Source organism: Zea mays, chromosome 10, assembly GCF_902167145.1.
Source record: "Zea mays cultivar B73 chromosome 10, Zm-B73-REFERENCE-NAM-5.0, whole genome shotgun sequence".
NCBI classification, from domain to species: domain Eukaryota; kingdom Viridiplantae; phylum Streptophyta; class Magnoliopsida; order Poales; family Poaceae; genus Zea; species Zea mays.
This window is the reverse complement of record NC_050105.1, coordinates 137,436,954-137,458,085: the sequence shown is the minus strand read 5'-3', so window position 1 is coordinate 137,458,085 and position 21,132 is coordinate 137,436,954. Positions and strand designations below refer to the sequence as shown.

Below are 21,132 nucleotides of genomic sequence, written 5' to 3'. Positions count from 1 at the left end.
TTCTCCTCCACTCGTGCGAAACCGGCAGCCCTCAGGAGCTGGTGGCTTGGCCTTGGCTGCGCACGCTCTCGCCTTGTGCTGCTGCTCGATTCGTGCTCGCTGGGCTGACAGACTCGGTGCTTCGGCCGGTTCAGAAATCTCGAGATGGCTCGTATTCAGGTAAGGCAACCACTCGTGCTTTACTCAGCTGTCGACTGTTCGTCATACGCTTTCCCGATCTTTTTTATGTTGTTTGGCTGAGAAATTCCTGAATTCCCTTCTCCGTTTGTGAAGCCGAGGACCGATCAAAGGCCTGCTGTGGACGTGGACCACGTCGGCCATGGAAACTTCACGGGTCATCTGAAGAGCACTCTCAGCTCCGGCGATATGGACTTGCCAGGAGGAGCACGAGCCCCTAAGGTACAGCGCGGCTCTTTCGCACCTGCAACTCCCTTTCGATCTGGCCGAATTGCGAAACCTGATGAGGCTGGAGATGTTTTTCTTTTCCTCTCACCCAAGGTCACACTTTTGGCCACTTGCCGTTTAGGCACGCAAGCCATACACGATATCCAAGCAGAGGGAGAAATGGACCGAGGACGAGCACAGGCTCTTCTTGGAAGCCCTGCGGCAGCATGGCCGTGCCTGGCGCCGTATACAAGGTGAGAGTTGTGACACACACCTACTTTATTTATGCTCTTGTCTCTTGTACAAGCTTTACTATTATTACCAGAACTGCACGGAACCTGGCTGATAACCGGTACAATCTGCAGAGCACGTAGGCAGCAAGACTGCCGTGCAGATCAGGAGCCACGCTCAGAAGTTCTTCTCCAAGGTCTCGTTGCCTCTTTGCATAGAAAAAAAACACACACACACACACCATCAAATCCCCACTCTGCCTGGAAAAAAAAATCCATGGATTGTGTTGCTTGCAAGGCGATGTAAGTCAGCTCAACCATGGACAGCAGGTGCTATCCATGCTGTGTCACTGAAGACGTACGGGCTTCTGATCGATCTTGTTTCGCACGCTGCAGGTCATCCGAGAATCCTCTGGAGGGGATAGCAACGGCAACGGCAACGGCGTAGCGGCTCCACCACAAATTCAGATTCCGCCGCCGCGGCCCAAGAGGAGGCCAACGCACCCGTACCCGCGCAAGCTGGGTAGTTCGGTCGGCAAGGACGACGCCTCCGCGATCAAGCGGCTTCAGGAGCCCCAGCTGCAGGCACAGTCCCCGTCTCTGTCTGAGCAGGAGACTTGCTCACCGAAGTCTGTGTTAACCACAGCTGAAGGTAGTGGATCACCAGCTTCCTCGGTTTACATGATGGAGGACAGATGCCTCACACCAAGCACGGCAGTTGCACTTTCCAAGGTACTGAACATTGCTACAGCCTAACAGCCATAACATGCCTTGTAAACATGCTGAGTCTAACAAGCGCCTTAAACATGCTGCAGGAGGCCACCACTTCTGACGAGGCGGCGTGTGAACTACCTGGAGGTCCAGTTCTTTGGCTATTTGGCAAGAGGGTTGTGGTTAGTAATTTATTCGATCAGCAACCAAGCTCCAATACTGGGAGCCTGCAACTACAACGTGTGGCAGACATGGAACTGGACGCTTCAGCTCCTGAGTCACCGACTAGTTGTGGAACTGGGAAGAAGCTGTCCTCCCATGCCGCAGAGGAAGCGAAGACATGGCACCCGTGGCTGACCGGTACGCGGCAGTTTATGCACTGTCTTCCTCAAGGCGAGCAGTTCTCCGTGCATTCTGCTTGCCGACCCCTGAGCTACGGTGATGGAAGCATGCCTTACACGGCGTGGAACGCGCAGACAGTTACCTCAAACAAGCAGCAGGACAACCAACCGTCTCAAGCCGCAGCAGACTGCGAGGTCACGAGGGCACAAGGATCGTGGACGGAGCCGTCCGTCACAACCTCCTCCAGCAGCGTGGTTGAAACAGCTCAGAATTCAGATTCTGTAGAATCCACGAAAGTAAACAACGACGGAGACAAAGTGGCACCTGTTCCAGGTTCAAGGAAATGCGCGAGCGTAGTTCCAGACTGCCTTCGAGGTTTTGCACCGTGCAAGCGCACGCCTCAGAGCAAGATGCTGCTGCAGTCAGAGGCACCTGGGGAGGCAGATAGAGAGATGACAAGGCTGTGCCTGTAAAATTTTTGCGCCCTCGCCAGCCACCGCTGCTCTGGATATATATATTTTTTTGCTGATATTGAAGACGTATGACTGTACAGTACAGCAGTGCTGATGTTTTGCAGGACGGCCATTCAGGCGTTCTGCTGTTACTTATGAGAGGCAGATTGACACTGGTGAAGCAGCCTTCCACAAAAGGGATGGAGGTGACTGACTGGCTGTGGTTCCTGTCTGTCATTTGTATAGTTCAAGACAATGCAGCAAGCAGTGTAATAGTTGTAGTAGGAGACCATATTGTATGACCTATATATGTAAATTACGAATGTTGTTTTGTAAAACAATGAAATGACAACAGCTACACGACCGAATGTTGCTAAGGCCTTGTTTGGATAAAGAGGGATTGAAGTGGATTGAAGTGTATTTTAGGGATTGAAAGAGAAATTAGTTCATATTACACTTCAATACACCTTATACCCCCTCAATCCATTCTAATCCAAGGTTACCCAAACAAGCCCTAAGGTTTCTTCGGTTCCTCTGTTCACATCTAAACTTCACCTAAACCTTGCCTGCATCAATGTGTGTCTCATCAGGGACTTTGCTGGAACCAACAATCAAGTTTTTTTTTAGCAATATTTGGGCGCGATCCTTCAGGCTTCAGCTCTTCGTTTCGCAACCTCGACAAAGATCACTCTGCCATCCAGGAACTGCAGAAGATAGAACGTAAGCTACAAGCACAGACTATCTATCACACGAGCATCCGACGATCTGGACATCTTTCACCTTCCCGTGCATCCCTTCCATGGCGCCCCTGGCTTCCTCCTCCCCGGTGTAAGAAAGGAAAGCGAAACCTCTCGGTCGCTTCGCTACTCTATCCATCACGAGACAAACTGGAGTAGCAAGCACGGAGCAAATTTTCAATAATTCTGAATTTAAAACACAGACATTCGCTCATCTCGGGCTCTGTCACCTTCCGTAAGGTCACCAAACTTCTCGAACGCGTCCCGGAGGCTCCGTTCGGTTGTGCGGAACGAAAGACCTGTTCGAGGAAGAGGAAGGGAACCGTCAGAACGAGTGCTTTAAGATTTGTCCTGAAGATTTTTTCCGAATTTCGTCAGGAAATCGTTGGCTCGAAGCCCTAAAATGCACGGTAGGATTACCAAATCTAGGAGCCAAGAGAGTGCGCTGAGTCGGGGCGCCTAGCATAGGATTACCAAATCTAGGAGCGAAGTCTGAGATCGGAGCGCCTACCGCTGACGTACAGCCTGGTGGCGGCGCCATGGGAGGTATTCGGCGGCGGCAGGCAGGCGGTGGCAGTGGACGCGCGCTGCTGATTGCGAACCCCAACGGAGGAGGCCGCTGGAAGATGAGTGCGCGAGGGGAAGGGGCATGCCACGATAGTGAAGCGGCTGAAGCCGAAGCTTGTGGAAGCAGCGACGGTGGGGGCAAAGCCGGCGGGAGCGCTCGCCATTGTAAAGGGTGGAAACTCGGAAGGATAAGCCTTTGCGGCTTTGCCTTACTATTCGGCCGAGGGTTTTGAACTGTTTTCAGTTGTATAGTTTTTTTTAGTTTTATTATTTAGTCATTGTCAATTTTACCACTATTGTCACACCCGAATGGGTACGCCTTATATGGCGTCGCCTTATATGGCGTCAAGAAGAACATCACATATAATAACAAAATCTATAGAGATAAATGTCACAAGTATCATTATTACATAACGGAAGTCTTACAGAAATAAATGATAACAATAAAACGAACTAAATAATTATTTTTTGTCGTCATCAAGCTGACTGGGAGACGCCACCTAGATAAGCTCGTATTCCTCATTGTAGGGCTCCTCTTCGACCACCTACTCTTCACCAGTATATATGTCCAGAAAGCACGTGACCCGTTACCCCGGTACGAAGCACGTTATTTTAGCACGACACGAGCACAACACGACACGGATTGAAGAGGGCCCAGGCTCAGCCCGGCCCGAATAACGTGTCGGGCCCGACAGACATTTGAGCCTGTTGGGCTGGCCCGAGCATGGCCCGGTATCTGTCGGGACTTTTAACCGGCTCGTTTATTCTAATACCCCTAAAACCTAAATCCCCATTTCCCCACCCACCCCCGCATCCAGCCCACAAGTCCCTGAGACCTCGATGGTCCAACCCGAGGGCTGCCGCATCCACGTATAACACCTCGTCACCTCCTAACGCAAACCCTAACCCACTCTCCCACACTTCCTCCCTCTCGCTCCTGGCTCCCTCCTCCCTGCGGCGACGTGGCGCGGCGAGTGCCGAGTGTCGGCATCCGGTGCGCACAGCGCACCTGCTCCCTGCTCCCTTCTGCAGCTCAGCAGTCATGGCTCGCCCCCGCAGCAGCAGTAGCGCCGCTGCCCGCCTCCTTCTGCTGCTCGTCGCCGTCGCAGCGGCGCTCCAGGCCACGGACACCGCGCTGCCGGTGGCCAGCGGCTTCATCCGCAAATCCTGCCGCGCGATGCAGTACCCGTCGGTGCGCGAGCATAGCCTCGCGGCGTACAGAGGCTCCCCGCCGTCGTGGAGCCTGCGGGAGCTGGCGCGCGCCGCGCTGGCGGTGAGCGTGGACCGCGCCCGGGCATCGTTCGCGTACGTGGGCCGCCTGTGTGGCTCCCGGTCTGGATCCGGCGATGGCAGCCCCCGCCGTGGTGCGAAGAAGGGGTCAGCGGCTGCGGGTCCCATGCGCAACTGTCTGGAGAATCTAGCGGACAGCGTGGGCCACCTCCCCGACGCGGCGCAGGAGATAGGCGGTGCCGGGATGGTTTTGTGTTTTGCGGGCTCGGGCCGGCACGGGCCACTAAATGGGTCGTGCTATTTGGGCCGACCCGGCACGGTCGGGCCTACACCGTGCCGTGCTCGGGAAGAGTTATGGGCCCGTCGGGCGGCACAACATGGCACGACACGATTAAGTGTTCGGGCTTAACCATGCTGGGCTCAAACGGGTCGGGTCGGGCCGAGTCGGGCTTGGGCTGGGCCTGGTCGTGCCACCCGTTTGGACATCTATACCTGTGAGAGGTTTATATATCGCAAGAGTGAGCTCACAAGAGATCATAGCTCAACAAGTTGTGGGGAATAATGTGTAAGAACTCACTAAAAGCGGGAGTTCATGTGAAGTGTAAGGCTGATCAACATAATAATGGTTGAAGCTGAGCATTGCTTTTAGTAAGTTGGTCAAATGTTATTAGCAGCTACTAAATGTTAGTAAATACCAAACCAGAGTTATAGTAGATCAAAATTAATAGTAAACCACAATGCGATGCAAATGACAGATTGAATTTAATTCCATAGATTACTCATGTGAGTGTCCGAGCCGCTCATGACTGTGAGCATGGCTGATATACCAATTTTACACTATGTAGAGCTTGCACATCTTTACCCACAAGTCATGTTACCCATCTACCAAGGGATCGCTACTTCCCATACACCTCTACCAAAGAAGCGAGATAGAGTAACACTACAAGGTCTTTACAAAGTTCCACTAGCTTTAGAAAATCCGCTACAGTTTATAGGAAGCTCCAATGCAGGGATCTCTCGCCTGACCGCCATCGCAGCAAAATCAACCCAAGGACCTCCATACACTGACCACTCCCCTACTGCCCTTGCCCCTTTCGGGTAAGTTAGTCATCCACTAGTTTTCCTAGTTAGTCAGCCAAGGGCATCCCATACCACCCTTGTGGTAACACTGTTTTCCCGGGTGATTCTCCATGTTCCAATTAACAATATGATCTTATCATGAACAGTAAATAACAAATTGATAATAAAAGTATGATCACGAATAATGTGTATCACAATACCCAAAACCACATAAAGCAATAGCAGGTACTACTCAAATATTCAGTGGTAAACAAGGTATAAAGATAGCCAAATCTAGGGTAACCTATTGGGTCCCATCAAAATTAACCTATGTAAATCATAATGATTAAAAGGAACATTATTGGGTAAAATAGAAGTGATCAAGGGCACAACTTGCCTTCAACGAGCTCCTACTCAGCAGTCTCCACCTTCTGAACACCCGGATCCTCTGTAGCTGGCTCGTCTACTCACAACAATACAAACAAACATGATATATCAAAAATTAACATCACACGAAACATCAAAATAGAATGCATGATAATATTCTACGCGTTGTAACGAGATCGTAGGAGCAAGAATCACTAAATTTGGAGTTACAGTTATCGAGTTATGCATTTCTGAAGTTATTAAGTGCCTAGTATAGACTAATTCAAGTGGATAATTTTAATCCAAGTTTCATGGCTAAACTCTCAGGTGATGAACAATATTAAAACAAAAATATTGCCATGGGAATGGATTAAAAAGAAATTAAAATGAATTTTCTATGAATTAAATGAGTTTCTGCAATTATTTATATACTAAAAATCAATTTCTATAATCATTCATCTGATTTCTCTATTCTCTGGACTGCGCGTACTATTACAGAGAAGCGCAGGGACTGAATCAAAAAATTCTCAAGACTCGGGCTACACCGAGATGTACTGCATGTTAAATCTTAAATAACGCGGGGTCTCAAGTGAAAATCTACAACAGCGAAAGGGTACCATGCAACTACAGTCGTCTGATCCACCCCCGACGCACCGGATCAGATCAGGACACCCGCGAAACGGTACGCGGCGTAGATCGCACAATCCGCGATCTACGACGCGGATTTAATTACTCCGGAGTCGCCATGATCCGTCCGTTCGAATCTCTACGGTCCAAAACAAACCGAGCGAATCACCACCCTGGTTTTAAGCTCACTGAAAGTCGCCTAGAGGGGAGTGGATAGGCGGAATCTAAAATTTACAAACTTAAGGCACAACTACAAGCCGGGGTTAGCGTTAGAATTAAATCCGAGTCCGAAAGAGAGGGTGAAAACAAATCACAAGCAAATGAAGAGAGTGACACGGTGATTTGTTTTACCGAGGTTCGGTTCTTGCAAACCTAATCCCCGTTGAGGTGGTCACAAAGACCGAGTCTCTTTCAACCCTTTCCCTCTCTCAAACGGTCACCTAGACCGAGTGAGCTTTTCTCCTTAATCAAACCGGGTCACTTAGACCCCTACAAGGACTACCACAACTTGGTGTCTCTTGCTTTGATTACAAGTGCCTTGAGAACAAGAAAGAGGAAGAAGAAAAGTGATCCAAACGACAAGAACTCAAATGAACACGAAAATCTCTCTCTCACAAGTCACTAAGTGTTTGGAGTGGTTTTGGACTTTGAAGAGGATTTGATCTCTTGTTTGTGTCTTGGAGTGAAGTCTAGAGCTCTTGTATTGAATGCAATATGTTGGAAACTTGGATGCCTTGAATAGAGGTGGTTGGGGGTATTTATAGCCCCAACCACTAAAACAGTCGTTGGGGAGCGCTGCTGTCGATGGGCGCACCGGATAGTCCGGTGCGCCACCGGACACTATCTGGTGCACCAGCCACGTCACCCAACTGTTAGGGTTCTGACGGTTTCGACCGTTGGAGCTCTGACTTCTTGGGGCACCGAATAGTCTGGTGCCGCACCGGACAGGCACTGTTCACTGTTCGATGCGCCTTCTGACGCTGCTCTGACTCTGCGCGAATTGTCCGCGCACTGTTCACGTTCACTGTTTACTTTTGCAGACGACCGTTGGCGCAGTAGCCGTTGCTCTGCTTGGCACACCGGATAGTCCGGTGAATTATAGCGGAGCGGCTCTCCAGAAACCCGAAGGTGGCAAGTTTGAAGGAGTACGGCCCTGGGCACCGGACACTGTCCGGTGGTGCACCGGACAGTCCGGTGTGCCAGACCAGGGTTCTCTTCGATTTCTTTTGCTCCTTTGTTTTGAACCCTAACTTTGATCTTTTTATTGATTTGTGTTGAACCTTTGGCACCTGTAGAATATATAATCTAAAGCAAACTAGTTAGTCCAAATATTTGTGTTGGGCATTTCAACCACCAAAATTATCTAGGAAAAGGTTTGACGCTATTTCCCTTTTAATCTCCCCCTTTTTGGTGATTGATGCCAACACAAACCAAAGCAAATATATAAGTGCAAAATTGAACTAGTTTGCATGAGGTAAGTGCAAAGGTTGCTTGGAATTAACCAATTTATACTTTTACTAGATATGCATGGATTGCTTTCTTTTCCTTTAACATTTTGGACCACATTTGCACCACTTGTTTTGTTTTTGCAAATTCCTTTGGAAAACCTTTTCAAGATTTGAAATTTTTCTTCCCCTGTTTCAAATGCTTTTCCTTTGACTTAAACAAAACTCCCCCTGGATGAAATTCTCCTCTTAGTTTTCAAGAGGGTTTTTGAGTTTTAAATGCCAATTGAAAGATCTTTGACAATATATATCAATTTGAAATATGTACACCAATTGAGATATAATTTCCAGAGAAATACTAATTTGAAAGATACAAATTGAAAACTTTATTTCAAAAAATTTGAAATTGGTGGTGGTGCGTCCTTTTGCTTTGGGCTAATACTCTCTCCCCCTTTGGCATTAATCGCCAAAAACGGAGACTTTGTGAGCCCTTTTACATTCTCTCCCCCTTTGGCAAACAATATATGAGTGAAAGATTATACCAATGTGGAGAGATGGCGGAATACCGGCAAAGGGTAAGTAAAACCGATGGAGTTGAGTGGAAACGTCGTCTTTGCCGAGTACTCCATTTCCCTTTCAATCTATGACTTAGCATAAAAATGTACTTGGAAACACATTAGCCGTAGCAAGTGAAAGAGATATGATCAAGGTATATAAATGAGCAATGTGTGCAAAGAGTCAATCAAAGTTCCGAGAATCAAGTATATTTAGCTCATTCCTAAGTTTGGTAAAGGTTTTCTCGTCTAAAGGATTGGTGAAGATATCGGCTAATTGATCTTTGATGTTAATATAGGCTATCTCGATACCCCCCTTTGTTGGTGATCCCTCAAAAAACTGATGCCGAATGTCTATGTGCTTAGTGCGGTTGTGTTCGACGGGATTCTCCGCTATGCGGATAGCACTCTCATTGTCACATAGAAGAGGGACTTTGCTCAACTTGTAGCCATAGTCCCTGAGGGTTTGCCTCATCCAAAGTAATTGCGCACAACAATGACCTGCGGCAACATACTCGGTTTCGGCGGTGGAAAGAGCTACTGAGTTTTGTTTCTTTGAAGCCCAAGACACTAGGGATCTCCCAGAAACTGACAAGTCCCTAATGTGCTCTTCCTCTCAATTTTACACCCTGCCCAATCAGCATCTGAATATCCTATTAAATCAAAGTTGGATCCCTTGGGGTACCAAAGTCCAAACTTAGGTGTATAAACTAAATATCTCATGATTTTTTTTCACGGCCCTAAGGTGAACTTCCTTAGGATCGTCTTGGAACCTTGCACACATGCATACGGAAAGCATAATATCCGGTCGAGATGCACATAAATAGAGTAAAGATCCTATCATCGACCGGTATACCTTTTGATCTACGGATTTACCTCCCATGTCGAGGTCGAGATGCCCATTAGTACCCATGGGTGTCTTAGTGGATTTGGCATCCTTCATTCCAAACTTGTTAAGAATGTCTTGTGTATATTTTGTTTGGCTGATGAAGGTGCCCTCTTGGAGTTGCTTCACTTGAAATTCTAGAAAATACCTCAACTTCCCCATCATAGACATCTTGAATTTTTGAATCATGATCCTACTAAACTCTTCACAAGTAGATTTGTTAGTAGACCCAAATATGATATCATCAACATAAATTTGGCATACAAACAAATCTTTTGCAATAGTTTTAGTAAAAAGAGAGTAGGATCGGCTTTTCCGACTTTGAATCCATTAGTGATAAGAAAATATCTTAGGCATTCATACCATGCTCTTGGGGCTTGCTTGAGCCTATAAAGCGCCTTAGAGAGTTTATACACATGGTTAGGGTACTCACTATCTTCAAAGCCGGGAGGTTGCTCAACATAGACCTCTTCCTTGATTGGTCCATTGAGGAAGGCACTTTTCACGTCCATTTGATAAAGCTTAAAGCCATGGTAAGTAGCATAGGCAAGTAATATATGAATTGACTCAAGCCTAGCTACGGGTGCATAGGTTTCACCAAAATCCAAACCTTCGACTTGTGAATATCCCTTGGCCATAAGTCGACTTTGTTCCTTGTCACCACACCATGCTCATCTTGCTTGTTGCGGAAAACCCACTTGGTTCCTACAACATTTTGATTAGGACGTGGAACTAAATGCCATACCTCATTCCTCATGAAGTTGTTGAGCTCCTCTTGCATTGCCAACACCCAATCTGAATCTCTTAATGCATCTTCCACCTTGTATGGCTCAATAGAAGACACAAAAGAGTAATGTTCACAAAAATGAGCGACTCGAGATTGAGTTGTTACCCCCTTATGAATATCGCCGAGGATGGAGTTCACGGGGTGATCTCTTTGAATCGCTCGGTGGACTCTTGGGTGTGGCGGTCTTTGACCCTGTACTTCTTAATCATCTTCCTTGTCTTGATTATCATCATCTCCCCTTGATCCTTGTCCTCCCCTTAAGGTGGCTCATCTTCTTCATTACCTTGAGCTTGATCCTCATCTTGGGTTGGTGGAGATGCTTGCATGGAAGATGACGGTTGATCTTGTGCTTGTGGAGACTCTTTGGATTCCTTAGGACACACATCCCCAATGGATATGTTCCTTAGTGCGACGCACGGAGCCTCTTCATCATCTAGCTCATCAAGATCAATTTGCTCCACTTGGGAGATATTAGTCTCATCAAACACAATGTCACAAGAAACCTCAACTAATCCAGTGGATTTGTTGAAGACTCTATATGCCCTTGTGTTTGAGTCATAACCAAGTAAAAAGCCTTCTACAGCCTTAGGAGCAAATTTTGATTTTCTACCTCTTTTAATAAGAATAAAACATTTGCTACCAAAGACTCTAAAATATGAAACATTGGGCTTTTTATTGGTTAGGAGTTTATAAGATGTCTTCTTGAGGATTCGGTGAAGGTAGAGCCGGTTGATGGAGTAGCAGGCGGTGTTAATTGCCTCGGCCCAAAACCGGTCCGGTGTCTTGTATTTATCAAGCATGGTCCTAGCCATGTCAAGTAGAGTTCTATTCTTCCTCTCCACTACACCATTTTGTTGAGGTGTGTAGGGAGAAGAGAACTCATGCTTGATGCCCTCATCCTCAAGAAAGCCTTTAATTTGTGAGTTCTTGAACTCCGTCCCATTGTCGCTTCTAATCTTTTTGATCCTCAATTCGAACTCATTTTGAGCCCGTCTCAAGAATCCCTTTAATGTCTCTTGGGTTTGTGATTTTTCCTGCAAAAAGAACACCCAAGTGAAGTGAGAATAATCATCCACAATTACAAGACAATACTTACTCCCGCCGATGCTTATGTAAGCGATCGGGTCGAATAGATCCATGTGGAGTAGTTCAAGCGGCCTGTCGGTCGTCATGATGTTCTTGTATGGATGGTGGACTCCAACTTGCTTCCCTGCTTGACATGCGCTATAAATCCTGTCTTTCTCAAAATGAACATTTGTTAGTCCCAAAATGTGTTCTCCCTTTAGAAGCTTGTGAAGATTCTTCATCCCAACATGGGCTAGTCGGCGATGCCAGAGCCAACCCATATTAGTCTTAGCAATTAAGCAAGTATCGAGTTCAGCTCTATTGAAATCAACTCAGTACAGCTGACCCTCTAATACTCCCTTAAATGCTACTGAATCATCACTTCTTCTAAAGACATTAACACCTATATCCGTAAAAAGACAGTTGTAACCGATTTTGCATAATTGAGAAACTAAAAGCAAGTTATAATCTAAAGAGTATAAGAGAAAAACATTGGAAATAGAATGGTCAGGTGATATAGCAATTTTACCAAGTCCTTTGACCAAATCTTGATCTCCATCCCCGAATGTAATAGCTCTTTGGGGATAATCGTTTTTCTCGTAGGAGGAGAACACCCTTTTCTCCCTTGTCATGTGGTTTGTGCAGCCGCTATCAATTATCCAACTTGAGCCCCGGATGCATAAACCTGCAAAACAATTTAGGCCTTGTTCTTAGGTACCCAAACGGTCTTGGGTCCTTTCACAATAGAAACAAGCACCTTGGGTACCCAAACACAAGTCTTTGATCCCTTGTGTTTGGCCCCAACATATTTGGCAACTACTTTGAGTGATTTGTTAGTCAGCACATAAGAAGCATCAAAAGTTTTAAATGAAATGTTATGATCATTTGATGCAGTAGGAGTTTTCTTTTTAGGCAATTTAACATGGGTTGATTGCCTAGAGCTAGAAGCCTCATTCTTATACATAAAAGCATGATGGGAAGCAGAATGAGACTTTTTAGCATGAATTCTCCTAATCTTGTGCTCGAGATAACCAGCAAGATATAAAATATAGCCCTCGTTATCCTGAGCCATGGGAGCCTTACCCTTAACAAAATTAGACAATTTCTTGGGAGCATTAAGCTTGACATTGTCTCCCTGTTGGAAGCCAATGTCATCCTTAATGTCAGGGCGTCTCCTATTATAGAGCATGCTTCTAGCAAATTTGAATTTTTCATTTTCTAATTCATGCTCATTAATTTTAGCACTAAGTTGAGCTACGTGATCATTTTGTTGTTTAATTAAAGCTAGGTGATCATGGATAGCATCAACATTAATATCTCTACAACTAGTGCAAATAGAAACATGATCAACAGTAGATGTAGAGGGTTTGCAACCATTTAATTCATCAATCTTAGCATGTAACATGGTATTTTCATCTCTAAGATTGGAAATAGCATTATTGCAAACATTTAAATCCTTAGCCTTAGCAATTAATTTATCATTCTCAATCTTAAGGCTAGCAATTGATTCATTTAACTTATCAATCTTAGCAATTAAACTAGAATTTTCATTCTTAAGATTGATAGTTGAATCATGACAAACATTTGATTTTTCAACCTTAGCAATTAAACTAGCATTCTCAGTTCTAAGGTTGGAGATAGTGTCATGACAAATGCTAAGCTCACTAGTTAATTTTTCACATTTCTCTATTCCCTGAGCATAAGCATTTTTCACTTTAACATGCTTTTTGTTTTCCTTAATAAGAAATTCCTCTTGGCTATCCAAGAGTTCATCCTTCTCATGAATGGCACCTATCAATTCATTCAATTTTTCTTTTTGTTGCATGTTTAAGTTGGCAAAAATAGCAAGCAAATTATCTTCATCCTCACTAGAGCTACCCTCATCACTAGATGTTGTATATTCAGTGGAGGCTCTAGATTTTACCTTCTTCTTTTTGCCGTCTTTTGCCATGAGGCACTTGTGGTCGACGTTGGGGAAGAGGAGGCCTTTGTTGACAGCGATGTTGGCGGCGTCCTCGTCGGAGGAAGAGTTGGTGGAGCTCTCATCGGAGTCCCATTCCTGACACACGTGGGCATCGCCGCCCTTCTTCTTGTAGTATCTTTTCTTTTCCTTCCTCTTTCCCTTCTTGTCGTCGCCCCTGTCACTATCACTAGATATAAGACATTTAGCAATGAAATGACCGGGCTTACCACACTTGTAGCACACTTTCTTGGAGCGGGGTTTATAATCCTTCCCCCTCCTTTACTTGAGGATTTGGCGGAAGCTCTTGATGATGAGCGCTATTTCCTCGTTGTCGAGCTTAGAGGCGTCGATGGGGAGCCTACTTGATGTAGACTCTTCTTTCTTTTCTTCCGTTGCTTTGAATGCGACGGGTTGCACCTCAGGTGTGGAGGTGGCGCCTTGCTCAATGATTTGTTTGGAGACTTTGATCATCAATTCAAAGCTCACAAACTTTCCTATCACTTCCTCGGGAGACATTAACTTATATCGAGGATCACCACGAATTAATTGAACTTGAGTGGGATTACGAAAAACAAGTGATCTAAGAATAACCTTGACCATTTCATGGTCATCCCACTTGGTGCTCCCGAGGTTGCGCACTTGGTTCACCAAGGTCTTGAGCTGGTTGTACATGGCTTGTGGCTCCTCTCCTTGGTTGAGAACGAATCGACCAAGCTCCCCCTCGATCATCTCCCGCTTGGTGATCTTGGTCACCTCATCCCCTGCGTGTGCGGTTTTGAGTACATCCCAAATCTCTTTGGCGCTCTTCAACCCTTGCACCTTGTTATACTCCTCTCGACATAGAGAGGCGAGAAGTATAGTGGTGGCTTGGGAGTTGAAGTGCCGAATTTGGACGACTTCGTCCGAGTCATAACCTTCATCCCCCACGGATGGTACTTGCGCTCCAAACTCAACAATGTCCCAAATGCTAGCATGGAGTGAGGTTAGATGATGCCTCAATTTATCACTCCACATACAATAATCTTCACTGTAAAAAACCGGTGGTTTGCCTAGTGGGACGGAAAGTAAAGAAGTGCATTTAGAAATGCGAGGATAGCATAAAGGAATCTTACTAAACTTCTTGCGCTCATGGCGCTTAGAAGTGACGAACGGCACGTCAGAGCCGGAGGTGGATGACGATGAAGAATCGGTCTCGTAATAAACCACCTTTTTCATCTTCTTTTTTTGTCGCCACTCTGATGCGACTTGTGAGGAGGTGATCCCTCCTTTAGCTTGTTGCCGGACTCCTTTGATGGAGCCTTCCCGTGGCTTGTGGCCTTCTCGCCCGTTTTCATCTTCTTATTGACATGATCTCCCGACATCACTTCGAGTTGTTAGACTCTAATGAAGCATCGGGCTTTGATACCAATTGAAAGTCACCTAGAGGGGGGTGGATAGGCGGAATCTGAAATTTACAAACTTAAGGCACAACTACAAGCCGGGGTTAGCGTTAGAATTAAATCCGAGTCTGAAAGAGAGGGTGAAAACAAATCACAAGCAAATGAAGAGAGTGACACGGTGATTTGTTTTACCGAGGTTCGGTTCTTGCAAACCTAATCCCCGTTGAGGTGGTCACAAAGACCGGGTCTCTTTCAACTCTTTCTCACTCTCAAACGGTCACCTAGACCGAGTGAGCTTTTCTCCTTAATCAAACCGAGTCACTTAGACCCCTATAAGGACCACCATAACTTGGTGTCTCTTGCTTTGATTACAAGTGCCTTAAGAACAAGAAAGAGGAAGAAGAAAAGCGATCCAAGCGACAAGAACTCAAATGAACACGAAAATCTCTCTCACAAGTCACTAAGTGTTTGGAGTGGTTTTGGACTTTGGAGAGGATTTGATCTCTTGTTTATGTCTTGGAGTGAAGTCTAGAGCTCTTGTATTGAATGCAATATGCTGGAAACTTGGATGCCTTGAATAGAGGTGGTTGGGGGTATTTATAGCCCCAACCACCATGTAGAAAACGGGTGACGCCTAAGAGGGGGGGGGGGGTGAATTAGGACTTCTAAAACTTTTACTAAACTAGGCCACAGTTAAATCCCTAGAGCAAAACCTATGCAAGTAATCAAAACTAAAATGTGCAAACTAGGTTTTGTCTAAGTGTTGCTATCTCTACCGCAAAAGGCTAAGTTCCAATCTACACTAGATAAGTATGACTACAAGATTGAAACTTAAATGCTTAATATAAATGCGGAATGTAAAGAGCTAAGTAGAGAAGCAAACTCTCGTGGATGACGCCGGTATTTTTACCGAGGTATCCGGAACCGCGCAAGGTCCCGACTAATCCTCGTTGGTGCCCCTACGCAAAGGGAAGCCCACGCGAGGGCCAAGCACCACGGTCGAGTAACTCCGTAGAGAGCCGCGGGCCTTCTCCACGCGCAAGTGGTGCTCCGCTTCCGGCTCCTCTCGGACGCTCCCCGCCGTCTCCACTATCGAGCTTCCGGCCGAAACGCCGCGGGCCTCGTTCCCTCCGGTACACGGTGGCGGCCGTGACACAAACGCGGTTGTCACGGTCTCGCAAGACTCTCGCCCCACTCGGTACAATTACAACGGCTCGCGCAAGAGCCGAGGGGTTGTGAGGTTTATCTAAACTCACTCAACTAACTAGGATTCACCTAGAGCAAGCGCTAAAGCGGTCTAACTAACCTAAGCACTTCGCAAAGCACCTACGCTAATCACCGAGTGATTCTATTAAGCACTTGGGTGTTTGAGCACTTGGAGATATGCACTATGTGTATTGGAATGTTGCTTGGGCTCTCACACTAGAGAATGGCCGGTTGGGGTGGTATTTATAGCCTCCACACCCCCAACTAGCCGTTGGACAGAAAGCATCAGCTTTCTGTCGACGGGTGCACCGGACAGTCCGGTGCACCACCGGACACTGAACAGTAGATGTCCGGTGCACGCCACGTCAGCCGACCGTTGGCGCCTGTAGCAGTCGACCGTTGGATCCGACCGTTGCCTTTCTGCCCGTTGGCACACCGGACAGTCCGGTGCACACCGGACAGTCCGGTGCTACAGCCAGAGAGTGCCATTCTGCGGCCTCTCTGCGCAGACTGTCCGGTGCCTCACCGGACAGTCCGGTGCACACCGGACACCGATGTCCGGTGCGCCACCTGGCGCTGGCTGACAGCCCTTGACTTGGATTTCTTCGCTGATTTCTTCGGGCTTCTTTGTTCTTGAGTCTTGGACTTCTATGCATCTTTTTATGTCTTCTTTTGAGGTGTTGCATCCTCATTGCCTTGGTCCAATTCTCTTCGCATCCTGTGAACTACAAACACAAACACTAGGAAACTTATTAGTTCACGGATTGTGTTGTTCATCAAACACCAAAACTCAATTAGCCAAATGGCCCGGGGTCCATTTTCCTTACAATCTCCCCCTTTTTGGTGATTGATGACAACACAACCAAAGCAAGCAAATAATACAAGTATTTGAATGAAAATATGCATTTTACTTGCTAAGATGCATGATTGTCCCACAATGTGAAATTATGGACTTAAGCCTCCCCCTAACTCCATAATTCACTTACTTCCTATTTTTGGACCAAATAACCAAAACCACTTAAAAAGTCATTAGTAGATATAAAATTTGAAATTGGTGGTGTTTGGTGTTTGATATAGTTTTCATTGCTTTGGCCCCTAGACTTCTCCCCCTTTGGCATCAACCACCGAAAAGGAAGACATTAAAAGCATGTAGGAAGTAAATAAAAGCTTGCCCTCAACAAATGATATCATTAGAAGGATATTAAATTAAGCCATGAAAAATACCACTTGTAGACCATGAAAGATACCATGTGTAGGAATTCCTCAAAAGATTACTCCCCCTAAATGAGTATTCTCCTTTGGAAAGAGTTTTTCTCCCCCTTTAGAGATGAAGAAATACTCCCCCTGACAGAGATCCTCTACTTAGGAAAAAGCATGTGAAAATTAGAGGTGCAAGACATGATTTGAAAAGGCTAACTTCCCTTATGCATAGGTAACAGAATATGAGTTAACCACTTATGCATTTTTAGCAACAAGGAAGCATATGATATGAAATATAGTCTAATCAAATATTGGAGAAGACATGTAAATGATACTGAATGTAGTCTCAAAAGATACCACTTGAAGATCAATGGCGAGCTTGAGAGACATGAGAGTTCTTGGAGATTTTGCAGTGGAAGATTGTTGTCTTTCTCCGGGGACCTTATTTTCCTTACAATGAGACTATCACATGAAATAGACTTGAAAAAGTGTTAGTCTCAAAGTATTAGATTATAGAGTAACCTCCCCCTAAAGGTGTGCATACAAGTTTTGAATACTTGTAGGAGACATGCACTTTGATTTGATATCAAGAGGGGCAAATTATCCATAATCCTAACTTTGGCACATATAAGTTAAATGATACACTTGGTAGAAATCAAAATTTTCAATTGATGCATCATTTACTAGGGAGTGATATAAAAGCTATGTGCCGTGCTTGAATAAACATTTTAAGCCATGTAGGTTTGCTTAAGTATATGAATTAAAAACAAGCAATCCTACCATATGATTTACCTAGTATGCATGATTTTAAACAAAAGTACATAACAAATGTAATACTAGGCAAGAAAGGTAAACTAGATACAAAGTAAAATAGATACGCATATCTAAAAACGAGAAATACAATAAAACTAGTTACCTTAGTCATGGGTGGGAAATTTGGGTCCAAAGTTTTCACTAACTCACTTGGTAATAATCTTGATCCAATATGATGTATCCCATGATATACATCCCAACTTTGCCAAGTCTCCAAATTTCCCGTGGACCTTCGGTCCACTCACTTCCCTTTCGGGATCCAAACCTTCTTGGTGCTTTTCATGGTTGAAATTATCTCCTTTGGCACCCAGATGCGTTTGGCCCCCTTTCCTTTGTTGGCTTGCTTGTTAGCCTTGATTGCTATCACCTTTCCGTTCTTTTTCTTCTTGATCAAATATGGTGTAGCATCCTTTTTGTTCACCTTTTTGATGTAGGTGTTGGAGATTTTGCTTGATGGCTTTTGCTTGAGCTTTTGCCTTTGTTTATCCCCGGTCATCGCCTTGCATTGGAAAGACTTGTGGCCTTCCTTGTGGCACAGCCTACAAATCACAGTTTCTCCCTCTACAGGCTTGTTCACTCCCGTAGTGGTGTTATCCTGTGGAGGTCGGATTTGTTTAGCTTTGCCTTTCTTGTCATACAAAGCCTTGCCAAGACGAGCCACTTCTTGCTTTAATTGTTCATTTTCCTTTGCAACCTCATCCGAACATGTCTCTACAACAATATTCTCAACAACAACTTGGTTGCAGGGGTTAGAATCATCAATTAAATCAAAGTAGGAAGTAGAAGCATCTTTCTTAATTATTTCAGGTATTTCAACTAAAGATGCTGCTGGGGTGCTACCAATGTTTTCTAGCTTAGTAGTTAGCTCATTATTGTGTATGCTAAGAATTTCCATTTTCTCTAGCAAATTTTCAATAGCTTCTTGGGAGCTAGCTAACTTAGCCTTAAGTTTTTCACTCTTTTTAATAAGGCTATCATCGGTAGCAGTGGATGGAGCACTAGACTCTAATAGCTCAATTTTAGTTGATAGCTCACTATTTAAGTTTGCAAAAGTTTCAAATTTTTCTAGCAAACCTTTGTAATCATTTTGAGAGCTAATCAACTTATTTTTCAAAGTTTTAAGTTGAGCTTTTTGCTTAGTGCAAACATCCTGGAAAAAATTTACGGCTTCCACAAGTTCTTCTAGAGAGGCCTTTCCCTCACCTTCATCATCACTACTACTTTCATCACTAGAGGATGGAATGCTTTTGTTACCTCTTGCCATAAGGCATTTGTGTGATGACCGTGATGATCGTGACGAGGACCGGTGGCTGCGCGTCCTTGGAGGTTCATCTTCACTTGAAGAGTCGTCCCAAGTTCTAACACTTGTGAGCGCCTTGCCTTTGCTCCTCTCCTTTTTGGGTTTGGCCATATTTGGACAGTTGTCCCTGAAGTGGCCCTTCTCCCCACATGCGAAGCATCCTCTCTTCCTTTGCTTTTTCCTGTCAATGTTAAAGAGAAGATCCTCGACCTGCAGGGGGCACACCCATTAGATTAATCTTGCGGATCATCCTCATTACCTTTCCGACGCGTCGGATTGTTTCTTCGTCCTCGGAGGATGATGTGCATGGTTGATTATCTTCATCATCATCACTTTCTTCTTCTTCTTCCTCTTCTTCGCTTGAGGAACTTGGAGTGGGAGCCTTCTTTTTGCCCTTCCTTTCATCACATGCAAAAGCATATGGTCTTGAGGAAGTTGGCTCCTCTCCCCGACTCATTTTTCGCGACATCTCAAAGGCCGCGATTTTCCCAATCACAATGGTCGGGGTCATGTTGCTCAAATCCTCCATGTTGTGAAGGATGGTGATGATGCTCCCATATTTTTGTTGTGGTAGCAGGGAGATAATCTTCCTCACAATGTCCGCATCACCTAGCTTATTAATGCCAATAGAATTGAGCTCATTGATAATTAGATTCAAGCGAGAATACATGTCTCTAACAAGCTCATCATCTTTCATAGCAAAAGAATTATACTCATTTAAGACTAGGCAATGTTTTTGCTCACGGACATTGGATGTGCCGTCATGGAGCTCATGCAATTTTAGCCAAATCTCATTAGCAGTTTTCAAGGTAAATACTTGATTGAAAATATCCATGCTAAGAGATTCATACAAGCAATTTTTGGCTCTAGCATTTAAATGGATTTCTTTTTCCTCACTCGTGGTGGGTTTCTCGGGATTCTTGGGAGGTTTCATCCCGTCACGAGTGACTCTCCAAACACCTAGATCAACGGCCTCTAGGTAACAAGCCATTCTAGCACTATAATATGGGAAGTTAGTGCCGTCGAAGTGTGGTGGCCTATGGGTATCCATCCCTTCCTCTAAAAAGCGTCGGCTCTTTTAGCGGTGAAGCTAAAGCGTTTCAAATGAGCCAAACCGGGCTCTGATACCAATTGTAGAAAACGGGTGACGCCTAAGAGGGGGGGGGGTGAATTAGGACTTCTAAAACTTTTACTAAACTAGGCCACAGTTAAATCCCTAGAGCAAAACCTATGCAAGTAATCAAAACTAAAATGTGCAAACTAGGTTTTGTCTAAGTGTTGCTATCTCTACCGCAAAAGGCTAAGTTCCAATCTACACTAGATAAGTATGACTACAAGATTGAAACTTAAATGCTTAATATAAATGCGGAATGTAAAGAGCTAAGTAGAGAAGCAAACTCTCGTGGATGACGCCGGTATTTTTACCGAGGTATCCGGAACCGCGCAAGGTCCCGACTAATCCTCGTTGGTGCCCCTACGCAAAGGGAAGCCCACGCGAGGGCCAAGCACCACGGTCGAGTAACTCCGTAGAGAGCCGCGGGCCTTCTCCACGCGCAAGTGGTGCTCCGCTTCCGGCTCCTCTCGGACGCTCCCCGCCGTCTCCACTATCGAGCTTCCGGCCGAAACGCCGCGGGCCTCGTTCCCTCCGGTACACGGTGGCGGCCGTGACACAAACGCGGTTGTCACGGTCTCGCAAGACTCTCGCCCCACTCGGTACAATTACAACGGCTCGCGCAAGAGCCGAGGGGTTGTGAGGTTTATCTAAACTCACTCAACTAACTAGGATTCACCTAGAGCAAGCGCTAAAGCGGTCTAACTAACCTAAGCAC

General features: G+C 45.5%; 3 protein-coding genes across 3 annotated transcripts; 2 read left to right on the top strand and 1 right to left on the bottom strand.

Annotated features, from left to right (window-relative positions):
* The first annotated feature begins 2 nt into the window (after window positions 1–2).
* Window positions 3–2,472, top strand: LOC100273483 (uncharacterized). The gene is made up of 6 exons (NM_001147920.1): window positions 3–159; window positions 274–399; window positions 527–638; window positions 750–811; window positions 1,011–1,346; window positions 1,430–2,472. The coding sequence occupies exons 1-6, from the start codon at window positions 145–147 to the stop codon at window positions 2,138–2,140; spliced, it is 1,362 nt and encodes a 453-aa protein (NP_001141392.1). The 5' UTR covers window positions 3–144; the 3' UTR covers window positions 2,141–2,472.
* LOC103641920 (organelle RRM domain-containing protein 6, chloroplastic) lies at window positions 2,393–3,665 on the bottom strand. Its single transcript, XM_008665228.4, has 4 exons — window positions 3,368–3,665; window positions 3,087–3,155; window positions 2,900–3,006; window positions 2,393–2,823 (listed from the first exon to the last, which is right to left on the bottom strand). The coding sequence occupies exons 1-4, from the start codon at window positions 3,585–3,587 to the stop codon at window positions 2,767–2,769; spliced, it is 453 nt and encodes a 150-aa protein (XP_008663450.1). The 5' UTR covers window positions 3,588–3,665; the 3' UTR covers window positions 2,393–2,766.
* An 800-nt stretch (window positions 3,666–4,465) lies between these two features.
* LOC103642864 (pectinesterase inhibitor 9-like) lies at window positions 4,466–6,654 on the top strand. Its single transcript, XM_008666035.1, has 2 exons — window positions 4,466–4,900; window positions 6,577–6,654. The coding sequence occupies exons 1-2, from the start codon at window positions 4,466–4,468 to the stop codon at window positions 6,652–6,654; spliced, it is 513 nt and encodes a 170-aa protein (XP_008664257.1).
* Window positions 6,655–21,132: the final 14,478 nt, after the last annotated feature.

Bases quoted from the DNA above. Each gene is read 5' to 3' on its own strand.
- LOC100273483 (NM_001147920.1), top strand. The intron at 400-526 runs GTACAGCGCGGC...CTTGCCGTTTAG, and splicing joins GAGGAGCACGAGCCCCTAAG to GCACGCAAGCCATACACGAT. The intron at 1,347-1,429 runs GTACTGAACATT...AACATGCTGCAG, and splicing joins CGGCAGTTGCACTTTCCAAG to GAGGCCACCACTTCTGACGA.
- LOC103641920 (XM_008665228.4), bottom strand. From the start codon at position 3,587: ATGGCGAGCGCTCCCGCCGGCTTTGCCCCCACCGTCGCTGCTTCCACA. The intron at 3,007-3,086 runs GTGACAGAGCCC...TTGCTACTCCAG, and splicing joins GTTTGGTGACCTTACGGAAG to TTTGTCTCGTGATGGATAGA. The intron at 2,824-2,899 runs GTGAAAGATGTC...TATCTTCTGCAG, and splicing joins TGGAAGGGATGCACGGGAAG to TTCCTGGATGGCAGAGTGAT.
- LOC103642864 (XM_008666035.1), top strand. From the start codon at position 4,466: ATGGCTCGCCCCCGCAGCAGCAGTAGCGCCGCTGCCCGCCTCCTTCTG. The intron at 4,901-6,576 runs GTTTTGTGTTTT...GTACTATTACAG, and splicing joins AGATAGGCGGTGCCGGGATG to AGAAGCGCAGGGACTGAATC.